Source organism: Manis pentadactyla, chromosome 4 (assembly GCF_030020395.1).
Source record: "Manis pentadactyla isolate mManPen7 chromosome 4, mManPen7.hap1, whole genome shotgun sequence".
In the NCBI taxonomy this organism is placed as follows: domain Eukaryota; kingdom Metazoa; phylum Chordata; class Mammalia; order Pholidota; family Manidae; genus Manis; species Manis pentadactyla.
In genome coordinates, this window is record NC_080022.1 from 188,230,760 (window position 1) to 188,246,600 (window position 15,841).

At 61.7% G+C, this 15,841-nt stretch overlaps 1 protein-coding gene across 6 annotated transcripts in view; it reads right to left on the reverse strand.

Annotated features, from left to right (window-relative positions):
* Positions 1–1,941: 1,941 nt before the first annotated feature.
* The window catches only part of TBC1D16 (TBC1 domain family member 16), a 76,653-nt gene continuing 62,753 nt past the window's right edge, over positions 1,942–15,841 (reverse strand). The window contains exons 5-13 of one of the 6 annotated variants that reach the window (XM_057501773.1): positions 15,581–15,728; positions 14,501–14,668; positions 13,904–14,052; positions 13,304–13,438; positions 12,383–12,569; positions 10,430–10,609; positions 7,906–8,052; positions 5,135–7,161; positions 1,942–2,973 (exon numbers count right to left, since the gene is read on the reverse strand). In XM_057501773.1, coding sequence (XP_057357756.1) covers positions 6,913–7,161; positions 7,906–8,052; positions 10,430–10,609; positions 12,383–12,569; positions 13,304–13,438; positions 13,904–14,052; positions 14,501–14,668; positions 15,581–15,728 — 1,363 coding nt within the window. In that variant the 3' untranslated portion in view covers positions 1,942–2,973; positions 5,135–6,912. Of the gene's footprint in view, positions 4,702–5,134; positions 7,162–7,905; positions 8,053–9,296; positions 10,245–10,429; positions 10,610–12,382; positions 12,570–13,303; positions 13,439–13,903; positions 14,053–14,500; positions 14,669–15,580; positions 15,729–15,841 lie in introns of those variants that run through there. The other 5 variants (XM_057501772.1, XM_036910496.2, XM_036910495.2 and 2 more) reach the window with 5 other exon arrangements.

Sequence of the window (15,841 nt, forward strand, 5' to 3'; positions counted from 1 at the left end):
CCCCTGCATGGTGAGGGACCTGTGCAGCCGGGTGACTCATGGAGACAACGCTTGCTCGGCCGCCACTGTAGTTTTCCTTCCAAGCATTTCCTAGACCTTGTTGAACCCTGGTCCTCCTTTACCCAGAAGATACGTGCAGGAGTGTCCGCGCCAGCCTCCTGTGAGTTCTGGGTTGGAGGTGCTGCTCTGGGGGCTCTGCTCACCAGGACAGGATGGGGGCAGAGAGGCAGGGGTGCCCAGTTCCAGGGTCCCAACCAAAGACAAGAGCCAGGCCTCATGGGACATCTCTGTTTGGACAGAGGGTGTCTCAGCAGCAACAATGGGTTGGGGGCAGAGAGCCCCCCTGCACAATTTGCACGGGACCCCTGCCTGCCTGCTCACTGCCAGTCCTTAGTGGAGTGGGTAGGGAAGGGCAACCCTCGTGATAAATGAGCAGACGGGGCTCAGAATTGGATGCAACTTGGTGGGAACAGAGGTAAGTGCCGTGTCTTGCTCCCCCACCCCTGGAGTGAGCACCACGCCTGGGGGGATGAACAGGGGCCAAAGGCTGCTCAGACACGGGCACTCCGGGTTTGCCCCATGGGTCCCAGGCGTGGACGTCTGTGCGGCCCCTCCCGGGTGTGGCTCTGCTGGTTGGAGGGCTTGCAGGGTGTGTGCCTGCTGCAGAAACCCCGTGGGCGGCCCCACAGTACTGGGAAGGCACAGGCCTCCCCGCGGGGACGCGCAGCTAATGCACACCATCCCCTTTGAAGTGAATGAGGCCCCAAGAGCTGCCCACAGAGCTGCAGAGGGTAGACACTGAGCTGGCAGATGCCTATCTATACCATACTGGACAAGCTGCTCCCAGGTTGGGCCCCCAGGACTGCAGGACCCCACGGGGCTGGGCCTTTCCAGGGGAGAGCAGGGCAGAGCAAAGAAATACATCCGAGGTGCATCCTGGCTGGGCCGCGCCCAGGGAACCAGATGCCTCGCAGGTTTGAAAGGCCCCTTTGTGGGGGGGGGGCGGGCCAGTGTTCCACCTTGGGGATCGTGAGGGGCCTAATCCCTGTGTGAGGCTGAGCAGCAGGGGTAAGACCGTCCCTTCCTGAGGAGGGGCCGCTCACACCCCACCTGGCTTACTGCTCTTCACCCCGCCTGCAACGGCCACGCCGTAGAGGGTGGGGACCTCCCTGCCCCAGGCCCCAGCTCTGTCCATACTCACCACTGCTGATGCAAGGGGAGGAGGGTGCACGCGCAGCTCTCCCGGCCGTCCGCACTGCTGGGGGCTCAAGGCTGCAGAGTCTGCGCACTGTGCACATACCTGGCCTTGGCTGAGACATCTGCGCACCTCACCGGCCCTTCTCTGCGTGCCAGGGCTGCCCCTGCCCGAGGCCGGGAAGCCGAGCCCCACCCCTGAGGGCCTGGTAGGGCAGTTGATGCCCACAATCTTCCTCTAACTTCCACCCCAACGAGTCACATTCACCTTCTCTGCCTCCTTAAGAAAAGTTCACAAGTCTAAGACTCCAGCTTTTCCGGAAATCGGAGCCCAGCAGCTAAGTCTCAATAAAACACTGTGTTTCCTGGCACTGGGGCTGGTCCTGGGCCCCAGCTGCTGGGGGTGCATGGGCCCTTTCTGGGCATTTCATTAATGCTTGTGCCAAACTCTCCTCCCAGGGGCCACGAAACCACCCTTGCTCCCGGGCCTCCCACTGCAAGCCACAAACAAGCCTGTACCCCGGCCAGGTGGTGGATGGACCCATGGGCCTCAGAGCAAGGCTTCCCAGAGGAGGGGCCTAAAGTCCACTGCCTGAGGCGCCCCCAGCTCCGGTGAGCCCCTTCCTGTCCCCCCCTGCGGGACAGCCGGGAAGCTCCTGGGGTCTTTCATGCCCACACCAGAACCTGCCCCGTTTGGACCTACCCAACCCCACTGGACCTTCTCCCAGAGGCACCACGGAGTCTACATTTGTTGTCAATATGATTTTATTTCCTTTGCTGTGAATCCATGAGAGCCAGAAGCACTACTGAGGCCACAGGCGTCATGGGGACCAGTCCCAGGCCTAGGGCAGGGCCTGAAGAGAGGGCGACTATTTACAAAACTAAAGCAAACAAGAGAAAGAATTGCTTGCCATGGACATCAGTGATCTCTTGGTGACAGTGGGCATTCCAGGACACTCCCTTAGACAGCAGAGCCCGGGCCTCCCGTCCAGAGGAGACACTCATGTGCTGGATCTCTTTGAACTTGAAGCTTCCCACTTAGAAATTCAACACAGGTACAGGGCCAGACACCTGCAGGATGTTTGCACCCTGCCCCTCTCCTCCTCTCCACGCTGACCCAGGAAGCAGGGTCCCAGCTGGGGTGGTTTGGACAGCCGAGGGGGTAAGACCTCGAGTGCCATACCCGTTGAAGAGCCTTGCACGCCCACGTACACAAAGAGGCACACATCCCTTGGGGTTGCTGAGGCTATGGTACATGGCGGAATTTTCTCGGTGGCAGGACTGGGGTGCATGGGTGAATTCTACAGAAGAGGCACAGAAAGGCTTCCCCTCGGCTGGGGACGCAGCAAAGTGGGCATGTGGAAGGGAGCGGGTTTGCTGACTCCCAAATTGGGGTGAACTCTCTGGCCGAAAGCATGCCACCTCTTGGTCAAGGCTGCTGGGGCCAGAGTCAGTGGTCTCTTCCCTGAGTAGCAAGTGAGGTCCCTGGGGCCTGGTAAACCGACCTCACCGGATTTTCCAGGGACACAGTCCCCTCGGCTGTCCTGTGAGGAGGGTGGGCAGGCATCATCATTCTCATTCTGCACAGGAGGAACCCAAGGCTCAGAGAGGGGAAGCCCAGGCGATGGAAAGGGTCGGAGGCCAGGCAAGAACCAGGCTCCTGACCCCGGGTGAGCCCTTGCCTCTCCGGGCATGGAGGAAATGAGCTATCCAGTTCTAGGACAGTTCTGAGCCAGGAACGAACAGGGACAGAATGCTTTCACTCCCGGGCCTTGCAGCCTGGCTTAGAAACACGGGGCTAATTGGACACCCCCCATCTGTGGTCTGGGTCCCTAGGTCTCTGGGGATGGGGCGTGTCCAGGCCGGACCTGCGGGCCCCTCCCTTTGCTGCTGCGGCCAGTCCTGCCAGCGGCCTTTGGCCCAGGCCACACCCCTGCACGGGTGTGGGCTTTCCCAGGGAACTCCTTCTCCCTGCTCCAGGCAGGGCAGCTTCCAGGGGCCTCTGCTGGGCAGGCAAACCCGAACAGGCTTCTTCCCTTTGCCCCGCGGCCCGGACACCCTTCGGGCACTCCACAGTGGGAGGGGAGGTCGTCAGAGGATCGAGGCTTCTGCAGCGGCGGGGCCCAGCCGTGAGCGGACTCCTGCCACCCCGGCGGCCACCCCTCCAAGTCATTCCTACTAAACGAGAAGCAGCCAAGAGAGCTCAGGTGAGGCCCACAAAGACCAAGGGAAGAGCTGCAGAGGCCCCCACCCGTGGCCTATGGGTCAAAGGTGGGAGCTGGGTGGCCTCGCCAGCAAGTGCCCCTGAGCCTGGGGGAAGCCCACGTCTCAGGACCATCATTTTCATCCTGTCCAACAGGGCTTCGGGCAGTCTTCAGGAAAATCCAAAGGACACGCAGTCAAGGTCCTGGACTGTAAAACCTCCACCCTGCCTGACGTGTAGCCAACAGGGACAACACGGCTCTTTGCTGACGGCATCCAGCAAGGCTGCCCTTTCTGCACCACAGCCCCTCCCCACCCCGTGCATCCTTCCCTCTCTGGCTCAGGAACACCGATTCCCATGGCTTGGGAGCTCCACGTCTTCCTGGCTGAGACTTGAGCTGGAACCTTCCTGAACAGCACCCTGTTCCCCTCTGCACCTAACCAGGCTCCAACCCCACCAGCTCGTGCGTCCCCCACCCTCCCAGGCCCAGCGTCCTCCTGCTGTCCCATCCTCCCTGGGAGGGTGCACCCTCCCTGGCTGGCGAGCCTCTGCCGTGCTGCCCCTTCCAGGCCAGCACGTGTGCATCAAAGGCCCCCTTTCCTCCCAGAGGTCCTGACGACATCGTGTACCGTCAGCACAGACATTAGCGGTGGGGAAACTTGTAAGTATGCGCACACACGCACGCTGGCCAATAACATTAAGTGTCATTTTAAAAAATGGGTTAAATAAGCAGCATCGCCAAGGACGGCCGTGCAGGTGATTATCCCGCGTTTGCACATTCTGGAGGTGGGAAGGCTAGAAGTCTAATGACTGAATTATCACCCGAATGCCTTTTGCTGGCTGGGAATAATCCTGGGGCAGCAGCTGCCGCAGGGTTTTGGCTGGCTTCCTGTAATTGCATCCAGATTAGGGGAGCCATGCCAGGGGCGGGTCTTCTCCATCCTCTGGAGCAGCGTTTCCTCGCAGAACACACACAGTTAGGTCTGCAGCTTGAGATCCTAGCTGCTCAGGGAGGTGCAGATCTCACCAGCCCACAGGGGTGTGAGGGGGGAGCAGCAAGGGCAGGGGTGGCACTTGGCATGGGGTCTTGGGGAGCTGCGGGAGCCGTGAGGTTCTGCATGAATGCTTTGCACCCAGGACCCTCCAGAGAGGATGCCTGGACAGCTCCCAAGGCACAAGGTATCGCAGTTAAATGCTGCCCTGCAGAGGTGGGAGGAGCCTCCTTGTCCATCTCCTGCTTCTCCAGGGAAAGTCAGGCCCCGGGCAGGAGAGCTCTGAAGCTGTGTCACTCAGACCAAGAAGTCCTGATTGTGGAGGTGGTGATGGGGGTGGAGGGGGTGGAGGTGGTGTTAGTGTTGGTGGGGCACCCTACCAACCAGTGAGTTCCTCACCCCTCCCTGAATTCCTAGCCTCCTGCCATGTCACTGAGCATCCTCTTGCTAAGGGCAGGGTCGGTTTCCCCACCCCATGCAGCTCAGTCCAGCCATGTGACTTGCTTTGGCTGATGGGCTGATGGCAGGAATAGTGCCCACCAAGGCTTGGGGGGCATCTGCCCATTTCTGCTTCTCACCCTGGCCTTGCCAGGCCTGGCCTGAAGGAGGGATGCGAAAGACGCAGAACAGCACAGGTCCAGCCTCCAGGCATGCGAGCACCCCCCAGGGACTACACGGCCAGCCAACCCCAGACATGGGGACACGCCCAGCCAAGCCCAGAGGAATCTCCCAGCCAACCACTGACCTCCGACGGGCGTGGGAGAAGAGTGCGTGCTGTCCGAGGTGCCCCATTCAGGGCTGTGTGCGGCATCACTGTGGCAACGGAGAGCTGATGCTCCTGTCCACGGGGATGTGTTTGCAGAGGAGGGTCGGTGCAGGGCCTGGCTAACTCAAGCCGATTCCACAGCCAGTCTGGGGCCAACACAGCACGGTAGTCCTCTTCTCTCAGCACAGCGCCTGGGCAAGGCGACCTCCACCCAGCCTGGGCCCCACTGCTGGACGATAACGGTCAGGGCCCCAAGACCTGGGCACAGATGGGGCTCCCGGATGGTCTCCCCAAAGGGCTCTTGGACAAAGGGACCAGGAACTGGGCAGTGCCCACCTTGCCTGTGGAGGACTCAGGCTCAGGCAGAAAAGGGAAGCTGGGGAGGGAGGACGCTGGTAACTTCCTCCTTCCTGTTGATAAACATCTCTTCAGAGCGCCACCACCCAGTGCTCTCTGCCCAGGAGAAAAGCTGGGGGCAGGACTGAGCCTCAGTCGGCCACGTTCCCATGACCACCCCCAGCACGCCAGGGATCGGTCTCCCCAGAAGGATGTCCGGGAGGACCCTTCTCCCTCCTGGCAGTCTGAGGACTGGTTTTCCCTGCCAGTGGCTCCGTGCTTTCCAGCTGGCTGGGAGCCCCCTCAAGCTCTCGCCCTCGTGAATCCATCTCTAAATCCCAGAAGGAGCAACTGATGTAAAACCCTTTGGAGCAGGGAGAGTGTGTGGGAAGACCTGGCTGTCACAGGTCTTTCTGTGGCAGAAAGCAGGGACCCCGAGCTACTGTTCTGAGATTGCTCTTGTGTCCGACCACCTGAGAAGCTGACTTGTGAAGACTGTCATCCCCCGTGGGCTGCAGGCCCTGCAGGAAGCAGGCCTCTTTCTGGCACTTGCAGGTGTCTTGGTATCGGTGGGCCAGTTAAGAGACTGCCCCGTCTCTCAGCCACTGCAAATTCTCCCTCCAGGACTCTGCATGCACGCACACACACCTCCACGCATCCAGCCCCCGCTGGTTACTGCATTTGGTGAGGCTGACCTTAAGAAATGCTGAAGACCCTCATGTGGAAATTCCCCAGCTAGGGTGAGGAATGCAACACATCTCCGACATCTGCGGCTTGGGTGCGTGGGCTGGCAGGTCCCTTCACAAACCAGGCACGTAAGCCCCGGTTCTCTACCCGATGCCCCACTCTCTATCCTGAAATCAATGGGGCTTCTGGTGGACAGAAATCTTCACATCAACTTTGTAGCTGGGGCTGGAAAACTGTGGGAAGTGTGTTTGTTTCACTCAGAGGATGAGGCCTGGTGGGGAGGTGTGTCTGGCTTGCAAAGATGTCTGGGCCTGGACAGGACCGCCACCTTCTGCTCGGCACCCCCCAGTGCTGGAGGATGCACCAGACCTCCTCCTGTCCCTGGCCTCCACCACCTGGCAAAGCTGCTGGTCGACAATAATGCCGGAGGAATTCCTCGGAGTGTGGAGGTCCAGCGAAGGGAGGCAAGAGACCCCGGGGCACACCTGTGCAGCGGCCGTGCATTCTGCTCCGTTTCGGGGAGCTGGCTTTTCTCTAGGTGGCCGGCAGGTCTTACTTCCATCTCCTCCACACTCTGCTTTTGTCATGATTATCCGGTGTTCCCATCACATCGCCCAAGGGCACATTCCTTACGTTTCTACTGTCCTGTCCCCTCCATGCCTGTCCCTCCCACCCCACCTGCCCAGGGCCCGGGCGCCGTCCCCCCCGTGCCCATCTAGCACAGGAAGCCCAGCCTATCTGCGGAAACCAAAGCCTTCCCGAGGTGCCTTTGGGCCCTTCTTGCCGTCCCTGGGGAACTTGGGTGAAGGCGTCTCCACTGCGCCCCCGAAGGGGCAGCTCTCTGAGCCCGGGTGCTGCCCAGTGCACTCCACAGCGGGCATGTAGCCGCTGTCCCACATGCCAGTCCCGCACAGCTTACACAGGTCGTGCAGGCTGCAGGGGATCCGGGGCAAGAGACGGAACTGGTACAGCAGACTCCTGGCCTGTGGAGAGAGGGGACGGCGGTGGGGCGCCCGCGGAGAGGGAGCCAGCTCCTGCGGGCTCGCTGGGCGCCAGACCCCGGCCCCGGGCTCCGCCTGCGGCCCCCACTCAGCGCCAGCATGGCGGGGCCCACCCGGTTCTCGGGGCAGCGCTCACGTGGCTCCAGAAGGCTCCCCGAACGGCCTTCCCCAGGAGGGGAACAGGGCTGCCCACAGCTGCACTAGGCCCCTCCTAACTGGCAGGCACCCCCACCCCTGCCTCGCACGCCCGGACTCAGCCCCGTGACACTCTGCTCTGCCTGCCCCACCACCTTCCAGCCCCCGCAGGGTCAGTCTGCACCATCTGGTGCAGGGCTGTGCCCACTCCCGCCCACGTGGCCGCTGACCCCCAGGCCCTCCTGCGGCCCCTGGAAGGCCCCTGGAGAGTCGTGACCAGCAGCATCTGCAGCAGGAGTCTGGGAAGTGGGGGAGCGGCCAAGCTCATGGTCCCCCTTTCTTCCATTAACCTTGGATGAGAAGCGGCCACCCTCTCCCCTGGCCTTCTTCTCAGTGTTCCTGGCTCTAGGCTGAGTGAGGTGCCCAAAGGTGGGCAACCTGTCTATTAACCCAGCAACCTGTTCACTCTACGTGGTTCTCAGGTCAGGGCCAGACAGCCAAGGGGCCCCGGAGATGGGCCCACAGGGCCCTGGTGTGCATGGGGGCAGAGCTCCTAGGTGGGGAGGGTGGGCCGCATGTGGGGGTGCTCACCTTCCTGAGAACCAGCTCCCCGTTCATGTGCATGGCCAGGGTCCCAAAGTGCAGGAGCATCTGATCGGTGGCCAGCTGCTGCTCAATGACGTCATCCCCATAGATGGCCACGATGGCCACACAGATGAAAAGGTGGAAGTAATCTGTCTGGGGGGTGGAGAGTGGGTTCAGAGAAGGCCCTCCTGCAGGGGAGGCCGAGTGCAGGGGTGAAGCTGACACTGTCTGGGTCCCTGCAGCCTGGGCAAGCCTGCAGCCTTTTTCCGTCCTCAGGTTCCCCATATGCAAAATGGCCAATGCCCAAAGACCGCTGTGACATGCAAAGAGGGTGATGCGGGTGCTGGCCGCCCATGGGCTGCTGTGCTCTTGTGGGAGCCCCCTGGGTGCTCTCTCCATCACGGAGGGCAAAGGACCCGCTTCCTCTGAAAGCCAGCCTGGGCTCAGTCTTATTCACCAAGGTGTTGAGAAGCCCTCATGGTCAGAACACACTCACTGGGTCGTGAATCGTGCCAGCAACACGGGGCCGCTGGCAGCCACCTGCAGCGAGTGCCTTCTGGGCAACAGGACGAACGTCCCAACGGAGCCCCAGAGAAGGCTCTTGGGTTTGTAACTAAGAAATTGGGAAGAGGGTCCTAGCACAGAGGAGCACGGTGGCTTCCCGATGCTCTCCGTGCAGCGGCCAGCACAACCTGCTGTCCGTAGGGTCTTTTCGGAGCCTGCTGAGGCCGGCCGCCCTGCATGGAGGCCGCCTCACACTACCGCCCAGCAACGCGAGGCAGGCAGCAGGAAGCCGGCACTTGGCCCTGAGCTGGGTGCATGCCGGGTGCCGTCCTGCCCGGATATTTTGAGAACGTGCTGCCTTTGGTTCACACTCGCTCCCGGGGACGGAGGAAGGACAAGGAGCCCTGGAAGTCAAGTTCAGTTTCCTGATGTCGAAGTTCCCCGACCAGGCCAGGCGGAGCCCAGTGCGGGCCGAGGTCACGGTCAGCAGGTGCTCCACGCCCACCTGCTCTGGGCAACCATCTCCCAGGCTGCTGGGCCCAGGACCACCCTGCCCCTTCCTCCGTCTAGTCCCAAACGCTCTTGCTCGGGCTCTGAATGGTCCTTTTGCAGCTGCTGGTACTCTGGCTGTGGTGGGAAAACAGTGGAGAATTCCGGAAGGTGGACATCCAGCTTCTCTAAAGAGTAACGTGGGGAGGAAAAGGCACAGTCCTGGAGTGGCCTGGGCAAAAGAGGGCTCATTTCAGCTAGTGTGGCCCCTGGTAGTAAACGGAGAGAACATAGCCTTTCTCTCTCAGGGGCCACTTCAGATGGGCAGCCCCTCCCCTAGCGCTCACTCCTGGGGATCTGGCCTGCCCCCTGCCATCCTGCCCCTGCCCCATCCTGTGCTACTAATTTGATGAAGGGGCCACAGTCTGAAAGGAGTAAACTTGATTTATGGGCTTCGAGCAAAATGACAGCCAGCAGAGGTGTGCAAAAAGGGCCTCTCTTGCAATTTTTACTAGATTTTATTAAACTGGGGCATGGATAGGGCACAGGGATCACCACCATCATGAGAATGGCTCTCCTGTCAGGTGACGCTCAGCGTCCACTCGTAATGCCAGCCTGAACGTGATGTGATGAGGATGTTGGATTGGCTGCAGGAGGAACACACGATGCCCAGCCAAGAGCAGACGTGACTTTGGTTCTTAGCGTGAGCCCGCGTTTGGGAGCATCCGTGCCGGTGCGTCCCTTGCTTAATGCGGACTATTCACTCTGGATGGACCCGTCGGGCACACCAGCCCAGGTGAGCCCCACAGCCAGACTGGGGGCCATGGGGGGGTGGGGTGGGCAAGGCCAGAGAGCAGAGACAGCTGTGGGCAGCCCTGACACGCTCCTCCTGTGACGTCAGGGTGGCAAATGCTGACGCACATTTCTGCAGGCAGGTGGGGGCCCCACCTCGGCAGGGTTTGTCTAAGGAGCTGCTGGGCTGCCACGGCGAGAACGCAGCCACCCTGGCAGAAAGGGTCCTGGCCCCTCCCGGATGCGTCAACACTACTGTTTTTACAGGCTGATGATTCAAAGGGACTTGCCTATCCTTTAACATCGCCAGCCTGTCTCTGATCTGGGTGTTAAAGCCATGTGACAGGGCCGTGCTGAGCTCTGGCAGGAGTTGCTGATAACGGTGGCTGCAGAGTGGGAATGGACGTCGCTGGGAGGCGGCCGCTGGTCCTGGGTTCTCCAGAGGGGCTGGCGGGGAAGCAGGCCGAGCCGGAGGGCAGGTGGGCGCTGGCTCCAGCCTGTGGGCCGCGGCCTAGGCTGCAGCGGGCCGACTGGCCCGCAGTCTCTTTCATGCTGATTGGCTGTGACACGAGAGAGCCCAGCCCAGGACCGTGGTAAGGAGCGCAGTCAGGGGCAATCTGCGTCGATTTCAGTTCCTTGGGAGGTGAGTTGCCGGTCTCAGCCAGCCATGTGAGACGAGCCGGCAGTCCCCCGTGAGGGCTGACCTGTGGCTGGGGCTCTGCCCCTCGGGTCCCCCCTGGCTCACCTGGTAGTGGGCCCAGCAGGCCTCCCAGATCCGTAGCGCCTCGGCCTCCGGGAACTCCCGCTTGAAGCACAGCAGGAGCCAGCGGTGGCAGAAGAGCATCTGAAGGCCATCCTCACCCAGCGAGACCAGGTGCTCGTAGAAGCGCGGGTGCGTGAGCCGCAGCAGTTCCCGCAGGGACAGCTGGGAGCGAGGCCGGGCGTCAGCTGCAGCCTCGCGCAGGCCTGCCTGCCCGGCCCAGGAAGCCCGCCCCCAGGGGGCCCTTCCTCCGGCTGCGCCACCCCTGAAAGGGACGCGTGCCACGCCCCAGACCTCGGCCTGCCCCCTGCACATCCTATCCTGCTGCTGGGATCTGACTCACACCCGTTTTTGCTAGTGGGTCCCAGAGTGTAGCCTGTCCCGGTGGCCTGGCCCAGGGCAAGGCACAGCATACCCAGTGCGCTGCTGGGGGTGGGGAGGCTGGGGGCCGGGAAGACACCCCAGGCCTCAGCCACCACGGGGATGCCCCCTCCTCCTGGGAAGACAAGCGGATCACCCATGGAAACCCCTGCCCAATCACCAAGGTCTACCACCTTCCAGAGCCAATCTAGAGCAGAGGGGGGCGTTTCCGAGCCCCTGGACACTCAATTCCTGCACGGAAGGTCACCACCCAGTGACGTGGGACCAGGTCAAGGCTATTTTTGGCAGCACCCAGATCGGACTGCTGACTTTACCAGAGCCATAGGAAGGTCCATCTCCAGTGGCCAGCAAGTCACGAGGCTGTGGGCCGTGTGAGCCCATCAGGGCAAACAGCGCCAGGCCCTGTGATTGCCTCCCCTGGTACTGTGGAAACCTGGCATCACAGGCCTGATGCAGAGCAGGGGTAGGCTGGGCTCAGCCGCTCTGGGGGGCTGCAGTGGGGGCGGGCTGGGGGCGGGGGATCCTGGGGCAGGGGCCCCGTGACTCAGGGCCCTCCCCACACAAGTGGCCCATTGTTCCTGCAGGAGACCCCCCGTGGGGGCAGCGTGGAGCCCTGGAGGAACTGATTCTTCCCCTCTGGCCAGTTTCTCCCCACTGTGGCCCACTGCAGGGTCAGGTCCGTGAGGGCGGCCGACCCCCTGCCCAGATGCCCCTCACCTTCTAAACCACACCTCCCCACGCCCAGCTCCCCTGTCCTCCAGCCCTCAGCACGCTGTGTTCCCGTCTGCAGTGAGTCCATGTCCCTGGCACTCAGCTCTACCCTAACGCGTGGGACATGTATGGCCCAACAAGACCAGGCCGCGCAGGGTCACTAGATTTGCCTGCCTTACTTCCCATCTCTGCCCGCAGGCACCCCCGTTCCCTGCATCCAGCAGCCTCTCCAGGCACTGCCAGCTCCCAGGCCAAGGCCCTCCCGGACTGGGTACCAAGGCCACGTCCCTCATCAGTGTGTGGAGCACGCAGCAGGAACAGGAGCACCCTGGCTGCCTCCCCAGCTCCGCCGGCTCCCACCCCCATGCTCAGCACCGCTGGGCAGAGTAGGTGAGGGAAGGTCGTGAAGGGAGGGGTGCCTGCTGCCCTCGGGCTGGGGTGTGGCAGCTGCCCAGGGGGCTCAGGGGGGCTCCAGGAGCCCCAAAGGTGTTGGGCCCTTGCAGGGTGTAGCTGAGATGTACCCGGGGATCCATTTCGTGAAGCACAGGGCTGTGTATGATGGGGCCTCCCCCTCCTCACCCAGCCAAGGAGCCCACACAGGGAGGCCACCAGGGGAGGGCCCTGCCCAGCCCAGCCTGCAGGGAGTGTGGGATGGAGATGGCAGCATGCATCCTGGGACCTGGGAGCAGCATGCGGCCCTCCTGGGAGAGTTGGCCCTTCCCCAGAGGCCCCCAGGCCCCATCAGCAACGCCTGCCTGGCTTTTCTGCTGCCTGCTGACCCACAACAGGCATGCCACATGCAGCCTGCCCTCTCCCATGCCCTCCCACACCTATCCGGAGCCTCACCAGCTGCTTCTCCATGTCCTCGTCCCGAGGAGAGCTGACAAAGATTGTGTTCTGCATCAAACCCACAAAGCACCAGAAGGTGTCTGATTCGTCCAGGACCTCGGCCAGGATGGGAGCCACCAGGTCCGACATGCCCTGGGAGTAGCCGATGGCCGGGTTGTACACAGCGTAGTTCAGCAAGATCCTCCTGGCGACACGGTGCAGAGAGCAGGGAGGTCAGCAGACAGTGGCCACGGCACAGCCCACCTTAGTGCCCTCTTGGTGGGGTGAGCAGCACCCCAGGTGGGAGAAGCCCCCCTTTGCCTGCATCTCCAAGGAAGGAGGCAGCGCTGGGGGCTGTGCTGAGAGCCTTGGGGAGCTGAGTGGCCTCCAGTCAGCCATTCACCAGGGCCCAGAGCAGGGCAAGGAGGAATGCGGGTCTGATTTTCTTAACGGTCGACTGCCCGTGACAAAGGGCGGACTGGCAGGGACATTTTTATGGGCTGCTAATTTTGTGTAATTGTTTGCCAGGCGTCAGCAGAATGTCAGAGATGCCAGCCTGGGGCTCCATGCGGCCGTATCACCCGGAGGACCACCCACTGGGAGGTGGAAATATTCAGGGGAGGGTTGTCCACCGTTGCTGTGAGTCAAGCAAGGACAGGCTTGGTGGAAGCCCAGGGGTCACGGCCTTGGCTGGCACCCTCAGGAGGGCTGCCCTGGGACGCTATGGCATAAGGGGCCGACCGACATTGCCCGAAGTAGCTGACAACCCCCCGCTCCCAGGTGCTGATTGCATGAACCTGCAAGACCCCTGACACTCGACCTGCACAAGCTCCTGCTCTTCCACTTTCCAGAGGGCCACCTGCGGCCCGGGGGACGAGGTGACCTCCAGAGTGGCAGGAACAGGGAGGGGAGCAGTTGTGCTGGGAGGGAGGAGGGTACCTCATGCTCTCCACGTTAGGATTGTCTTCGCCTCGGAAAAACTGGTTGCTCCGATCTGTCCGAACCACGTCTTTGTCCACAGTGAACTGCACATTTCGCCAGAAGGCTCTGTGCTCTTCAGGGGTCATGGAGAGCCTGGCACGAAGCAGAGCACATGCTCCGGGGGGCCGTCCCCACCACCCCCGCTCCCCAACAGGGACTGCTGCAGCTGGCAGACTCAGAACTGGGGGAGCCGTGCAAGGCTTTCCCCACATTAATGCCTCCCAAGACCCAGCACCTGGGAGAGGAGGGCTGACGGCAGCCCAGGGCCAGCCAGGCCCAGAGAGACCTCGGCACCAGGCTCCGCGGGCCCTGCTGCCACCGCGGCGTCAGTGGCGGGCTGTCGGCACCTGGCCACGCCGGGAGAGCTCTGAAAGCTGTCCCGGGGCTGCCCAAGCCGGGCGCCCCGGGTAGTGACGGCACTCTCCCGCCTGATCGCCCGTTTCAGAGACTCTGGGTCACGGGTCACATCGTCAGTGCTGGATGGCATCTCGAATCGGCTTTGCAGCTGACACGTCCCCGCAGGGCGGCGGGGCGGTGGGGCGGCGGGGCGGCGGTCACCTTTTCCGCTGGATCTCTGCGTACTCCTTTCGCTTCTGGGCCCGCAGAGCCTCCCGCTCCGCCGACGTGGACTCGTGGCTGTAATATCGCAGCAGGAAGGGCCAGACCTCCCCCCGGATTGACACATCAATGCCGCCGAAGAAAATGGCCTGCAGGAAGCAGCAAAAGTTGGGGAGGGGCCAGAACAGGGCCACTCAAAGTACCCCAAGTCCCCAGGGATTTGTGTCTGGGGGGGGGGGGCTTTGCTGTGCCTCCTGACAACTGATGCCTTGATTCAGAGGGCAGCAATTTGCACTTGTTTGGAAGGGGAAAGTGCCGGCCCCCCATTCCCATGCAGGACACAAGCCAGGCGCATTTCAATGTCAATGCCCTCCCTGGTGTGGCGCTCAGATCAGCGTGTTGTCCTCACATCACGGCCTAATCCCCGTTCTGGGGGCGCTGCATTTCCCCACGGCTCTTCCATGCAGGCTGACGCGGGACCCCGGAACCCGCTCCCTCTGGAGGTTTCTCTCTCCACGCAGGGGCTCCGATTGCTTTATCGGCGTGTTTGCACGGCTCCCAGCACAGGCCGGGGCCCAGGAGGCTGGGGGGGCTCACCTTGCGCAGCTTGTACTCCTCCTCCACCTGGCCCAGCTGGTTCAGGTGCTGCAGCCAGGAGGAGACGTCCAGCCTTCGGTACATGCTCTCCTCGGGGTGCATCTCGGACGAGGGCAGTTTGGGCCGTCGGATGGAGAATTGCATGCAGGTCTTTTCATCGGCAACCTGCTGGACAGGAGCAAACCAGGCTGCTCGGTGCCTGGGGTGCTCAGCTCCGGAGCCCAGCACTCTTCCGAGGACAGAAAAGCCTCCTTCTGTCCTGAAAGGAGGGGACGTGCTCTCCCCCGCATACAAACCCCTAAATGGCAAGTGTAATTAGACCCAATTAAAATGAAAATACCTTCATCTCAGCACTGGTTTCCCGGTTGCTGGACTCACTGGCCCACTCCCACCGGCCGCCGGGCCCCTGGCGGCCGCCCCCCGACTCTCCCTCCGACCCTGGCTGCAAAAATGGAATTAATGCCTCAAATGGCCCAACTTCCCTCTGCCGGGAGGGCCTGCAATAAATTACATGTGATTGGCCACAAACAAAGGGATCCCTGTTCTGCGAGCGGGAAGCCCGCCTGTCAGGCTGTCTCCACGGGCAGTCACGAATCCAGGGCAGAGCTGCAGCTGACATTTAATTCAAAAATCAAAGGTTGTTCAATGTACGGGGGAAAAAGACCATGCCTACTGTAATAAGGGAAGCCAGCAGGAGGCTCTGTGGGAAGGAAGGGAATTTTAAAGTCAGCCGTTTCTAATAGGCACATAGGGTGTCTTGAACAGATAATTAAAGAGCTCTTATTACATTTGTATGTAGATTGAGCAAAATATGGCAGGAAGCCTTGTCAAAACATGATTTTTCAAGTGCAGAGCACTGACTTTACAAGAAGCCCTGGGCACATGTTTCAAATCCAAAGTTGCTGCTCCGTCAGCTGTCCAGCGACCACGGACATTGGCAAGCCACCAGGGGCCACACCCTGCGAGGCCTCTGTGCCGGGAGGTCCTGGCCCCGACAGAAGGAGGGGGGCCTCAGCAGCCAGAGGTCTCCCAGGCCGGGTCTGTCGACCCCTGGGCAGCGCCCGTCCGCCCCCTGGCTACCTGGTCTTTGAGGTGTGTCTCGGCACAATACTGCCACTTCTGAAACACGTCCGACAGCTTGTCCAGGCCGCCCCGGTGAAAGTGGAAGACCTTGTACTGGCTCTCGCGGCTGGCGACAACGAGCTGACCGCTGGTGCAGGCCTCGTCGCTGAGCGGCCATGGGGGGAGAGAAAAGACGGGCTGACTGTAAACACAGGTTTTTATTTCCAAGTATAATCAGAGGCAGGAAACAGGAAGTCCCTGTGGAGTTTGGCTGCTGGT